The sequence below is a fragment of the Barbus barbus genome, assembly GCF_936440315.1.
Source record: "Barbus barbus genome assembly, chromosome: 16".
Taxonomy (NCBI): Eukaryota; Metazoa; Chordata; class Actinopteri; order Cypriniformes; family Cyprinidae; genus Barbus; species Barbus barbus.
In genome coordinates this window covers 25801324-25815456 of record NC_136744.1, presented here as the reverse complement: position 1 = coordinate 25815456, position 14133 = coordinate 25801324, and the positions used below count along the sequence as shown (strand labels likewise).

Genomic DNA, 14133 nt, shown 5'->3' with positions numbered 1-14133 from the left:
ATCTTAAGTGCAGATCAAAAAGACAGAAAAACAACACAAATGAGTTCATACGACTGTTTAATTATCATAAAACACAGAAAGCTCTCCCACAGATACACTTCAAAACCACCTAATAAACATGAGATCTCAACCGTAGGACCGTTTCCACTTCATGACTGCGGTTTGGTACATACAAGCCCATACCTTGGATTTGGACAGAATTTAACATCTTTCATTCATGCAGAGTTACTCTCATTAAATCCTGCTCTTCTAGATTTCTTTACTCTAGTATCCTGCATACTGTTCACCCCAGTATGTGCAAAACACGTGACATCAGGTTACAGGAGACGGTGAGAACCACAAACATCTGTTGCAGTCGCTGACCTACAGAACTCGTAGCTGACTCTAGAACAGTTAAAAGGGCTTTGGGGTGCAACAAATTCTCCGACTGCATGCGAAATGCATCTTTGGAATTAAAAGTCATCTAAAGGTTAACCCCCCCACCCACGAAATTAAAATAAATACAATAGTGTCATTTACTCAGCCTCATGTCATTCCAAACCGGTTTTCTCTATATGGAACAAAGAGATGTTAAGCAGAACATCCAGGTTGACCCAGAGCCAAATAAATGATAGATTATACAAAAATAAAAACACTTTCATCATTAACTCACCTTCATTTGGTTCCAGTCCTGTATGAATTTTTTTCTGGGAAATGAAAGAAAATATTTGTGCCCACACAACGGAAGTCAGCCGGGTCTAAAATTGTTTGGACCCCAACGTTCTTCAAAATCATTTACAGATTTGGAACGACATGAGAAAAATGACCATTTTCACTTTGGAGAGAAATACTCCTTTAAAAAGGCCATGAAATACAAAAGTTTTTCATCTTACTGGTTGTGCAATAATACAAATAATTTGAAGCCATATGCTTGAATTGTGATTAACAGACTTCAATTTAAATTCACAAAATAAAAATTACATTAAAGCAGCTATGATTTTCAGTTCTTTCAGAATTATATACTATTATAGCATATTCATTCATATTTTTAAATCAGCTTTTGTATTTTCAGTTTTAATTTTAAGGTTTTAGTCATTTTAGTATGTGGTTTTGTCATTTTTACTCGTTTCTTATTTCTTTTTAGCCTTTTTTTTGGTTGCAAATTTGACTAATTTCACTTATTTTATCTCTCCGTTTTTTCCAAAGTTTTTCCATCTAAAATGTATGTTTTTTTTCCTGCTTTATTTCAATTACTGAAGTGATTAATGATAACACTGACACAAAGCTATCAAATGCCTTCAAAAGATTTGAAATATAGTGCACAAGTACATACTAGTGTACACTGTTTTTATGCCGTTTTTAGAGCTGATCAGTCACGGTCCCCATTCACTTTCATTGCATGGAAAAGAACCGCATGAACATTTCACCAAACTACTTTTTCCCCATGAAAGAAAAATGTCATACAGGACTAGAACGCCATGAGAACCAATAAATTACTTAATTAAAATTTTTGGATGAACTATTCCTTTAAATTCAAAGCCACAGACCACTAAAACCAATGCAGTGAGATGCCTGAGTATATCCATCTTAGGTGATTGAAGTGAAGTGACATACTGCCAAGTATGGTGACCCATACTCCGAATTCGTGCTCTGATATCAGTTTGTTTAGCAGAGCATGAAACAGTATTCATTATTTTGATGGAGCTTGAGTTTCTAAAAAAATGCAGCATACAGTCGATTTGATACGCCTGAGTAAGTCCAGAATAAATCTCAGCACTAGAAACAAGTGATGGTGAAGACTTGGCTCGAGACGAGGCTAACACACACCTGAGATGAGGACACACATGGATTCCAGGTTACAGGTAAATTACAGCCTTCAAACACGTCACAGGAGGGTTTTCTGAGCACAGACCAAGTCTAGTCCTCGTCTAATCTGTTTCTAGGAACCAAGCTCAAACAGTGTCAAGAAAAGCGCCTAGTATAGAGTTTAAGACACTAGTCATAGGTCCTGTAAGTCACATTATTGCTTGTGAGGAGTGCATAATCACAAATTCATGTTCAATGAGTGGAATTTGTATTTCTATTATGACTGAGTTTAGGTCAGAGGAACAGGGTTTCAGGTACATTATGAATCGTTTATATTATGAAGGACAAAGTAACTTAAGCAAATGGAAATGATATTAAAATTGTTTATTATGATATTTCGTCAACTGCAAATAAAATCCATCAAGTTAACCACCTTGCATTTACAACACTATCCTTAAAGATAAAACTCTGCCAACATGCACAGAAACTAAAAAACTCAAAGCAAATCGATTAAATTAAACCTTAAAAAAAGGTGCCAGAAAACCTGATCACTGATTAAAATCATCTTAAGGCCAGTTATTTCATTTCAAGAGAGACTTATCTTGATAAATTACACAACAGCCTCTCCAAACGGTTTCTCTTGGTTTTGCTTAACAGTGGTGTAACTGAAATGAAACCGAACAATGAGAAAGTGTTGTTGTGGCCAGCGAGTGATTCCTATATTATATAGGGATACAAATTTCCTGACAGTAGCAACATGAATCAAACATTGTATGTTTTCTATGCATCTATGAGATATCAGGTGTGCATGTCAACTAAAAATGTTGCAAGCGGCTCAGTTGTGGCCTTGCCTGCTTACACACACACACACACACACACACACACGGACAACGGTGTTACTGGCTCCATATTTGGGTGTCTCTGTCAATCCCATGATGCTGGTCACAGTTTGGCAGCCAAGAAATTGATGTGAGGTTTGGTGAGAGGGAACAGCGGCAGACTCCTTTTGAATTCAGTCATATCCTGAACCAATGACGGCTGAAACACACAACACAAAGCAACACAATGAGTGTTTTTTTTTTTTTAAATGCGAGTAGTGCTTGGCCATGGGAAAAAAAAAAAAAATCACAATGAGCATAGCGTTTGAACGTTAGGGGGCATATAATGTTAATAACAGTAAAATAAATAGAATTACAGTAGAAAACAATATTGTGAAATTACAATTTAATCACTTTTCTTTAAAATATTTAGTAAAATGTATTCCAATGATAGCAAAACTGTATTTTCAGCACCAATACACCAGTTTTTAGTGTCACATGATCCTTCAGAATTCATTCTAATATGCTAATTTGAAGCTCAATCTTTCTCAATGTTGCATTTTTTTTTAAATATAAAATTAAGATTATATAATGCATTTAATGTTATTTTTGATCAATTTAATGCATCCTTGCTAAATAAGTATTTAAAAAAAAAAAAAATCCCACTGAACCCAAACTTGTGAACTGAGTACAACAATCATTTCTTGAATTATTTCCATTGGCAAAAATGCATATCACAAACTGTACATACACATCTTTGCAGTACCTGAGGAAGTGAGGGGGCCGGAGGCAGATTGACATCATTTTGTGCAGGAAACTCTCCAACCAGTGGACCTGCAGGAAACACATGGTAAAAATAAATGAATGTGCCCTGCTGCTTCTGTCAGTCCAATCAAAATATTTCAACCTTATTGTGTCAGTACTCACAGGAGTCCATCTCTCTAGACAGCACATGCACAGACACTTTGTGTCTTCTGGGAGCATCAATGGCCAACAAGTCCTGAAGAGAACAGACGTGATTAAACACTATGCAAGATGAGGAATTGAATTTTTTGGAGATCTAAAGATATATTATTAGTGTTTGCAAGGGCAGCATTGTATTGAAAGTCAATTTAAATTAAGCACATAAAGTCTCTATGTGCTCTGTTTTATAACAAACAAAAAAACTATGTTAATATTTTATATATTATTTTTTATATATATTTTTAACAGAAATAATAAAAGTAATGAAAATATCGGTGACACTTCAGTATAGGGACCAATTCTGACTATTAACTAGTTGCTTACTAGCATGCCTATTTTATAAACATATTGGCTGTACTTCTCAAAGCACATTCTGCATGACCATATTCTACATCCCTAATCGTACCCAATACCTAACTACCAATTAACTATTAATAATCAGCAAATTAGAAGTTTGAGGCAAAAGCCATAATGGTTTGTTAATAGTGAGAATTGAACCTTAAAATAGTGACCAAAATCTCCCTCCAACTTGACAGTAACACATGGACATCAGTAATCTAATTATTCACCTTATTCTGAATAAGACAATATTATGAATAAAAAGTGTGTACAAATCTGTACTGCACTTCTGCACTTCAATAATGCGATTAAAATAGGAATACTCCACATTAATTCGATTTGCGTTTACTTCGATTATGACTTTAGCCGGATTAAGGTAATCAAAAATCTGTTTACATGGTAGATTCTTAATCAGATTATTGTCTTAAACGTATTAAAATCGGGGTATTGATGTCCATGTAAACGTAGTCAGTGAGTGCGTTTACATAGACCCTCTTAATGCGATTATAATGAGATTTTGACAATATTGCGATTAATCTTTACCTCATGTAAACACAATACTTCAATTTAAATGATGTGATTAAGCTCATAATCGCAGCAAGCATAATCGTATCAACATCGTACGCCGATTTTAATCAAAATATACAGGTATGTAAACGCCTTAATCACAATATTGCCGCTTTGACCAAAGTGCGCATGCGCTTGTGAATAACGTGACATGCACCTGTAATAATACGGAGATTATGCTGCATTCACATGCTATCGGAATTATCGTAAATACAAGTCTCCTAGTCGGAAAATGGCCATATAAGGCCTCTCTAAGGCCGTTCATGTCCAATTTCCAACTAGGAAGCTCATATTTACGATAATTCCGATAGCATGTGAATGCAGCATAAGCAACGATGGCGGTGAAGAAAGCATCGCATTCTGGGGAAAACACAACTAGCTGCCAGCAGTCTCTGTTCCTTATTACCCTCATCCAGAAACAGCGAGTATAAGCAAATAAATTCCATCACATTTCTATGGCGCCGAAAAAGCGTGGAATACAGCCATGCAAAATCATTGTGCATTAGACGTAAATAAATCAAAACAGCGGCCAGTAACACACCTGTGCTTTCTGAGTCCATCATTTGTGCTGTCCAGTGGGGTATGTGAATAATGGCAGTAAAAAAAAATTAACCACAATTCTTAGCGAGTAATAAGAATAATGGAAATTGCATGTAAACGGGAGTAAGAGATTTATTTGCTCTTGACATGTAAACATCAATGCGATTAAGTCCTTACTTTGATTATTGGAAATAATCGCATTATTCGTGCGCATGTAAACACACTCACTGACTACGTTTACATGGACATCAATACTCCGATTTTAATACGTTTAAGACAATACTCCGATTAAGCATCTACCATGTAAACAGATTTATGATTACCTTAATCTGGCTAAAGTCTTAATCGAAGTAAGCACAAATAGAATTAAGACGTATGTCAATCGCATTATTGAAGTGCAGTACAGACCTTGTACACACCTTAATCATAATATTGTCTTATTCAGAATAAGGTAAATAATTAGATTACTGATGTACATGTAACCGTAGTCAGTGTTTAAGCATGTAACTGACAGCAATGGCCTCACTGAAATGTGCGCAAATGCCGTTGAAATTGGCCGTTTTTACATGCATTTGCATAGTGAATTGTGATTGCCTTGTAAAAGCAGATGCATGATAAATAGACCAAAGACTGTGTACAGACTCATCCATCACAAAAAGATGTGTGTTTTAGGAAAATGTCATCTCCACTGAACCAAAGCTTAAATCCTAACTTTTTTTATTTTGCTGCAAGCATGGACACTTCAGGACATGCAAATCTAGTTATGATTATGCTGCAAGAAACAACATCTATTTTAGTGTGTGACAATGTATTCGGATCATTACAAACCCTGTAAAACTGCATAATATGTTCCTTTGTCAGTGTCTTCAGGTAAGCCACTTCAATATTATCTAGATCAGACAAGAAAATCAAAGTCAGTGATTTAAAAACTTCAGAAACTTGATGCTAACATGAGTTCATTTAAACAGCTCATCGGTGACTCTCACCCCTGTCGAAGTTGTACTGTTGGGAGATGATTTCTCCCCAGTACTTGGCGCATTCGGCCGCCAGCTTCTTGGGTTTGTCGAGACGGCGAATAGCCAGTGCCTGGATGTGTTTCTGAAACGCTTCCTCTCCCATCTCCTCCACACTCTTCTCCATCGTCTTGAGGAAGGCCTCCACCCGAGACTCCAGGTAGTGAGGAGCTTTCTCAGACTGGATGATGAAACGCAGACCCTGCACTCCATTGGCTCTGCGGGGGCCGCTGAACACAATGTAACCTGGATAGACAGACACAAAAAGAAAGAAATTATGTTCTTAAGAGCAGTGAGAGTAAAAGTCTGAACAGAAATACTTGGCCCAATCATCACATTGATGGACAACAAGAGAGAAAAAAAATTTTCCAGACAAAAGTGCATTTTTCCTGAGTGTGTGTGTTACCCAGCTGTTCTTTGGTGCGTAGCGTGTTGAAGCATGGCTCAGAGATGATTTGACAGAAGAGTTCCAGCAGCATGTTCTCTTGGGTGTTCTGCATGTCAGTCTGATAGTAAATCTCGATTCCACAGTTATTATGAACCTCATTCCTCTGCTGGTAAACATACCAACCACCTGATAACCACAGAGAACTGGACTTAAACAAGAACCATGACAAACACACACAAAACGTATGTATTAAAAACCCCACACTATGTGAATATACATGTAAACCAAACATTTTTCTTAACACCACATAGAATTAATAATAAAAAAAAGTCAAACTGGTATGAAAGTTAAAATTTTGTTTTAGACTCTGAAAAAAAAACGGTCAAGTCAGTAATTTGATGATTATGATTTAGGATCAATGTTCCCTCAAATTTTTTTTTCTTGCTGAGCAAAACTTCTCTATTGAGCGGACATTTCGTCCACCTGACCAAAAACATTATTTATACCATACCTGTACAGCGCGCACACAAACAAAGTGTGTCTCTTTTAACTTTAATGTGCTATTTATATTTGATTTGACCCTTGACTAAATTATGTACATTTTAGGTTACCTGAGAATTTTTTTTTTAAACAGTATAATAGACTGCCATTCAAAAGTTTGGGATCAGTAAAGTTTATTAAAAGAAGTTTATGCTCATCAAGGCTATCTATTTGATAAAAAAAATACTGAATATTACTTCACAAATTAATATTGTGAAATATTATTGCAATTTAAAATAAAAAGTTTTCTATTTTAATATACTTTTTAAAACAATTTATTCCTACGAATCAGAGCAATTTTCAGCATCATTATTCCTCTCTTCAGTGTCACACGATCCTTCAGAAATCATTCTAATATGCTGATTCATAATCAATGTTGGAAACAGTTGTGCTGCTTAATATTTTTTCAGTATTCCTTGATAAATAAAACAAGTGTTTATTCAAAATAGAAATTGTGATACAATACACACTACTCAAAAGTTTAGGGTCAGTAATTTTATTAATTTTTTTTAAAGAAATTAACACTTTTATTCAGCAAGGATGGGTTAAATGGATAAAAAGTGATAGTAAAGATTTCTATTGTTAGAAAAGATTTCTATTAAAAAAATGCTCTTTTTAACGTTTTATTAAATCAACGAAAAAAAGTATCACAGGTTCCAAAAGAAAATATTAAGCAGAACGACTTAATATTGTGCGCATTATGTCCCAAAACTTTTGAACAGTGGTGTATATTGTATGCGTGGATACAGAGCTCAAAGTTGGAAAAAAGCTGAAGGAAAGACTGTTGTGTAAGTCCAGCTCAGATGTTGCATACAGTTGGGCAAAATATTTATTTAGTCAGTCACCAATTTTGCAAGTTCTCCCACTTAAAAAGATGAGAGAGGCCTGTAATTTTCATCATAGGTACACTTCAACTATGAGAAACAGAATGGGGGGAAAGAATCCAGGAAATCATATTGTCTGATTTTTAAAGAATTTATTTGCAAATTATGGTGGAAAATAAGTATTTGGTCAATAACAAAAGTTCATCTCAATACTTTGTTATATACCCTTTGTTGGCAATGACAGAGGTCAAATGTTTTCTGTAAGTCTTCACAAGGTTTTCACACACTGTTGCTGGTATTTTGGCCCATTCCTCCATGCAGATCTCCTCTAGAGCAGTGATGTTTTGGGGCTGTCGCTGGGCAACACGGACTTTCAACTCCCTCCGAAGATTTTCTATGGGGTTGAGATCTGGAGACTGGCTAGGCCACTCCAGGACCTTGAAATGCTTCTTACGAAGCCACTCCTTCGTTGCCCGGGCGGTGTGTTTGGGATCATTGTCATGCTGAAAGAACCAGCCACGTTTCATCTTCAATGCCCTTGCTGATGGAAGGAGGTTTTCACTCAAAATCTCACGATACATGGCCCCATTCATTCTTTCCTTTACACGGATCAGTCATCCTGGTCCCTTTGCAGAAAAACAGCCCCAAAGCATGATGTTTCCACCCCCATGCTTCACAGTAGGTATGGTGTTCTTTGGATGCAACTCAGCATTCTTTCTCCTCCAAACACGACGAGTTGAGTTTTTACCAAAAAGTTCTATTTTGGTTTCATCTGACCATATGACATTCTCCCAATCCTCTTCTGGATCATCCAAATGCTCTCTAGCAAACTTCAGACGGGCCCGGACATGTGCTGGCTTAAGCAGGGGAACACGTCTGGCACTGCAGGATTTGAGTCCCTGGCGGCGTAGTGCGTTACTGATGGTAGCCTTTGTTACTTTGGTCCCAGCTCTCTGCAGGTCATTCACTAGGTCCCCCCGTGTGGTTCTGGGATTTTTGCTCACCCTTCTTGTGATCATTTTGACCCCACGGGGTGAGATCTTGCATGGAGCCCCAGATCGAGGGAGATTATCAATGGTCTTGTATGTCTTCCATTTTCTAATAATTGCTCCCACAGTTGATTTCTTCACACCAAGCTGCTTGCCTATTGCAGATTCAGTCTTCCCAGCCTGGTGCAGGTCTACAATTTTGTTTCTGGTGTGCTTCGACAGCTCTTTGGTGTTGGCCATAGTGGAGTTTGGAGTGTGACTGTTTGAGGTTGTGGACAGGTGTCTTTTATACTGATAACGAGTTCAAACAGGTGCCATTAATACAGGTAACGAGTGGAGGACAGAGGAGCCTCTTAAAGAAGAAGTTACAGGTCTGTGAGAGCCAGAAATCTTGCTTGTTTGTAGGTGACCAAATACTTATTTTAACGAGGAATTTACCAATTAATTCATTAAAAATCCTACAATGTGATTTCCTGGATTCTTTCCCCCGATTCTGTCTCTCATAGTTGAAGTGTACCTATGAAGAAAATTACAGGCCTCTCTCATCTTTTTAAGTGGGAGAACTTGCACAATTGGTGGCTGACTAAATACTTTTTTGCCCAACTAGGTTTTAAGCACTTACCATCAGGAACCTGCACTTCCCTGTACCGAATGAGCTGACTCGGCAGGAGGGGTTTAGTGTGAGTGTGCTCAATGAGAGTGTCCTCCAACATTTGCATCATGCCCAGAGCAGACTGGAGACAACAGATCGACAGTTAGACAGACTGCACTACTCATATTACATAACACGATCTTGAAAGCAAAATCTAACGTTACGTTTTGTCAACATGTGAGCCAATTCAATGAATTACCAACTTACAAAAGAAGAACAAAATTCAGAGATTCATCAAGCATACCCCAAAACATACAGTACATAGCCAACAGTACGGTTCATTTATTTTAACAGGAATGGTTTCAACCTGTCTGGAGACAGACCTGCCTTTTCTGTATGTCATCAAGAAAAAATGCATTTCATACAAACCTGTTTGGTGATGTTGCCATGCAGCAGAGCTTCAATGTGTAACCGTGACAACAGCTGCGGTATGAACGCCTTCAGACGAGGTAACGTCACATCTGAGAAACACAGTCACAGCATGAACACACATGCAGGAGGCCACTGCGCTCCCTTTAACAGAACAATGAATTAGCATCGCACCATCCAGAGCGTCTCGGAGCTCGTCTTTGGTCCAGGCCACCTCAGTCATGAGCAGCCGCAGGTAATACATGGCGTGCTGGTGAGGCTGCTCAGCGCGGAAGTTATTCAGAGACCTCATGTACTGAAAAACACACAATCTTCATTTAGATCACACAGTTAAAGAGCACATTTTCTCATGGACACAGATCAGAAAATGGCAAAATGACTGAATAGCAGGCATAAATCTACAGATATTTCTGCTAATGATGCATCCATTTCAGCAACTGAAAAAAATCATTCAGCATTTCAAATGCGCAGCTATTTAATATCCAAAGCTCATTAGTTATCTAGAAAAAAAGCAACCACAGAGACAAGCATTTTGCCAAATATATTCATTGTATTAGATATTATATTTTTACTTAATGTGTTCGTGATGTCTTCATCGTGTAATGTTTGAATAAACGGTGGCTGTAATAACTTTCATGACAGATTTAAATGTTTATGTTTGAGACAAATTGGAGTAGAAAATTTTATTAAATGGCAGTGCCATTTAATAAAAGTCTTAAGAGAAGCTAATAAATTACAAGTGAACTATTGTGGAAATCTACAGAGAATCCTGTGAGCATAAATGTGCGCCAATAATCGCGTCATCTGTTATTGTAAAAGTATCTTAAAGAGTGTTTGTGTGTGTCTCACCGCTTCCTTAATGATATCAAAGCGCTTTTCATCGATCTCAAACATGGCCATTTTCTCGATGATCTTCTTCAGCAGGATGTGTTGTTTGTCATTATAACCCTTGACTGACAGCTGACACACAAACATACGTTGAATATTTATGAGAATGCATGACAAGAGCAAAAACAGCTGAAGCAATGACTTCCATTATTCATTGCATTTCTTTACTTTTGTGAAATTGTGTTAGAATGGAAGACAAACATAAAATTCAGCACAGATGCTTTGAGCTACTGCTGAACAGACTAAAAACAACATTTAAAGTTACACTTTAAAGGTTTCATCTTGAGAAAACCATTAACAGTGCATTTAGAGTGTGTGTGTGTGTGTGTGTGCGCGCAAGCAGTAAGTGAATCACACAGCAGGTTACAAGCAGCCCAGCTTTGCCACGTCACCCCAACATCAGTCAACCTGTTTACATCTGCTATTAACAACCATCTCAACCAATCCCATCCTGTGATGGGGAAGCAACTTAAGTACCTTACCCATTAAGGCAAGACACTACATGTACTGGTAAATTCTGGCTATTTACCTTTAAAAGGTCTTTAATTGTTTTAGCTCTGTGCAGGAGAAAAAAAAATTGTTCACTTCAGTAACACATTATACTTTTGTTGCCATCTATATTCTGAAGGCGTTTACCTTTTCACTTAAACCTGGCTTTATCCAATGTTCAGATTTCGGTTCTGGAAATGTGTACCAATTATTGCATATTTAATTAGGAAAAAAAAAGGGAAAGGGAAGTGGTGTGTGGCCAAGTATGGTGACCCATACTCGGAATTTGTGCTCTGCATTTAACCCATCCAAGTGTACATACAGTAGTGAACATACACCTGGAGCAGTGGGCAGCCAATGCTGCGGCGCCCAGTGAGCAGTTGGGGGTTCGGTGCCTTGCTCAAGGGTCTCGCCTCTCAGTATTGAGGGTGGAGAGAGTGTTGGTTATTCACTCCCCCACCTACAATCCCTGCCGTACCCGAGACTCGAACCCACGACTTTCAGGTTACAAGGCCTCCAACTCTATCCATCAGGCCACGACTGCCCCAGATAATGCTTAATTTACATATTTAAACATAACATTCAGAAAACTACTGGGAATAAAAAAAATAGCTTTAAGAGACCAACCAAACTACTACACAACTAATATAATTTGTTTTCGCGATTAGAGCAGTATTTGTCTGTACAAGTTTAATGCGGTCACCTTAACTGAACACCACAAATACTGGTCAGACTAATGGGATTCCTCTGAGCAGCAGTAAACACTTGGACTAGTCTGGATGGAAGTCTTAATAAAAATAAATTAAAAAAGTGCAGCGTTAGTTGATTAGATTGACGGTGCCTTAACTTAATCACAAACAAACTTTACATTAAAAACATTCCTTTGAAGAAGCCAAACATGCCAACATTAACTAAAGCTTTAAGATACAGCGCAAAAAAGGTGGAAAATGTGCTTAAAATGGTCCATTATTTTATTTTCTTCTTTCTGACCTTCAGCATAAGACTTGGGTGGACACAAGTAAGGGTCCCTAGGTTTAAACTCTGATGACTGGTCACAAAAAAAAACCATGGACAATTGATGTTACTGACATTTAAACATGGTGCATCTAGACAAATGCCCATTTCAATGTGCAAGGAAAAAAAAAAAAAAAAAAAGAGCTACAGCACAGGGAATTAACTCCAGCTTTGTTCTTTCAAATGTATATAAGAGAACTGAAATATAGCACAAGTCATATGGAGTTGTAAGGTGTTTTGTAATTTTGTGCTTGACATGCATTTACTCTTTTTCTGTTCTTTTTGCCGTGTATCTTTAAAATCACCTAAACCCAACATAAAATACAATAACTTAACAGTTTCAAAGTACTCTAAGCGACTGACCAGACTGATATTTTGAAGGTATAACATCCCATTACTCTGCAGAAAGCAGCAGAATTTAACAGACAAGCGACATAAGCCTCAAGCTCTGCCCTTCACCCGATTCCCTGCCCCTTTCAAAAGGAGGAGGGGCTAATTACCATACTTACAAGGATGGTATTCATTCCTGAGGCTATGCCATAGACCAACCCTGCCAGGCGGGCTGCATATGTATACTCTCTCAAATCATCCTTCAACAACCTGAGAAACAGGTAAGTCATGTTGCAGTGCAGTGGGTCTGCATATAGGTAGCGACTAGCAGGATGGGGAAAAAAGAAAAAAGGGGTGAAAAAAACAAAAAGAACAAATGGAGTGATATTTGTATGGAAGGGTCATGACAAGACAAAAGGAAACAGGTTGAGAGGAACCACAGACAGAGTATGAATATGCAGCCTAAGCTCCGGCGACAATCTTAAGCTAGTCTACTTCTACATCCGGAAAAAGAACACTGAAAGACCCGAGAGGAGCTTTTAGCTGCGTAAAGGCCATAACCGCAAGGACAGCAACCACTGGTAGTTATTTGTTTGTGTGTGAAGTTGGACTGTCGTCCTCACAGGAGGAACATGTTGGGAAACAGCGGCATGGGGAAATATTAGGATACTTACATACATCCCATAGACGGTATTTTGAAGGTCATAGCTCAGGCCGGCTAGCTCGGCTGCATATGCATACTCGTTCAGGGAATCCTTGAGCAGCTCAAGGTACAAATACGCCATGTTACAATGCAACGGGTCCACGTACGCAAACGGGCTGTGGAAAAAACGCATGTGATAAACCCTGTCACTTGTAACTGTAGTATGACGGGTCGATCTTTGAAAAAGTTTATAGTACTTTCTTAATGGGTTTGAGTAGTTAAAAGAATTTAACAGGATAAAAAAAAAAAAAAAACATTTCTATAACTATAAAATTTGCTTAATTGGTCTACAGCAAAACAGTCTGACACAGCACCACTGCTGGGGGAAAAGAAAAAAAGAAAGTATCAGTAAAACCTGTAAACTAGTAAAACATTTTTCGGGTGAATCTCATGACACCTGTCAAAACATATCCAGATCATCTCTCATTAAAATCAAACCAAATGTTTTTTTTTTTTTTTTTTATACAGAAATATATTTCAAAGATAAAAATCTTATTAAAAAAAACCCTACTACTAATTATTTGTATTACGCAAAATATGAATAAACGAATAGACAATCACTATGTACAGTTTTTATGCTGAACATACCTGAAAAACTCAAAGTTTAAACAAGCTTTGGGTAGAAAAAACTTGTCATCCTGTTTGAACCAAACTTTGCTCATTGCGGTGTCCTAAAAAGAAAAAAAGATTCATGAAGAAAGAAAAGCCAACGTTTGAGAGACTTTCAGAAATTAATGTAAAATTAATCCTACAGAGTAAATTATACAAAATTATTTTAAGCACAACACACCTTTATCAAAGTGGGGATAGAAGGGGAATCCTTTTCGAGAGAATAAATCTCAAAGTTTGTCGGGATGAATTCATTCTTCATTGGCAGTTTGAACTTTCCATTGAGGTCTGCATTTTGCCATTTCTGAAACAA

The 14133-nt window shown here is 37.5% G+C and overlaps 1 protein-coding gene across 4 annotated transcripts in view; it reads right to left on the bottom strand.

Annotated features, from left to right (window-relative positions):
* Positions 1 to 41: 41 nt before the first annotated feature.
* LOC306882669 (insulin-degrading enzyme) overlaps positions 42 to 14133 on the bottom strand; it is a 28385-nt gene continuing 14293 nt past the window's right edge. For 3 of the 4 annotated variants that reach the window (XM_079437477.1, XM_079437479.1, XM_079437480.1), the window contains 13 exons: positions 14002 to 14124; positions 13800 to 13882; positions 13183 to 13327; positions 10637 to 10747; positions 9962 to 10082; positions 9788 to 9879; positions 9389 to 9500; positions 6432 to 6599; positions 5999 to 6271; positions 5841 to 5902; positions 3531 to 3603; positions 3370 to 3437; positions 42 to 2823 (listed from right to left, as the gene is read on the bottom strand). In XM_079437477.1, the coding sequence (XP_079293603.1) occupies positions 2728 to 2823; positions 3370 to 3437; positions 3531 to 3603; positions 5841 to 5902; positions 5999 to 6271; positions 6432 to 6599; positions 9389 to 9500; positions 9788 to 9879; positions 9962 to 10082; positions 10637 to 10747; positions 13183 to 13327; positions 13800 to 13882; positions 14002 to 14124 (1527 nt within the window). In that variant the 3' untranslated portion in view covers positions 42 to 2727. Of the gene's footprint in view, positions 2824 to 3369; positions 3438 to 3530; positions 3604 to 5840; positions 5903 to 5998; positions 6272 to 6431; positions 6600 to 9388; positions 9501 to 9787; positions 9880 to 9961; positions 10083 to 10636; positions 10748 to 12687; positions 12833 to 13182; positions 13328 to 13799; positions 13883 to 14001; positions 14125 to 14133 lie in introns of all 4 variants that reach the window. The other variant, XM_079437478.1, reaches the window with a different exon arrangement.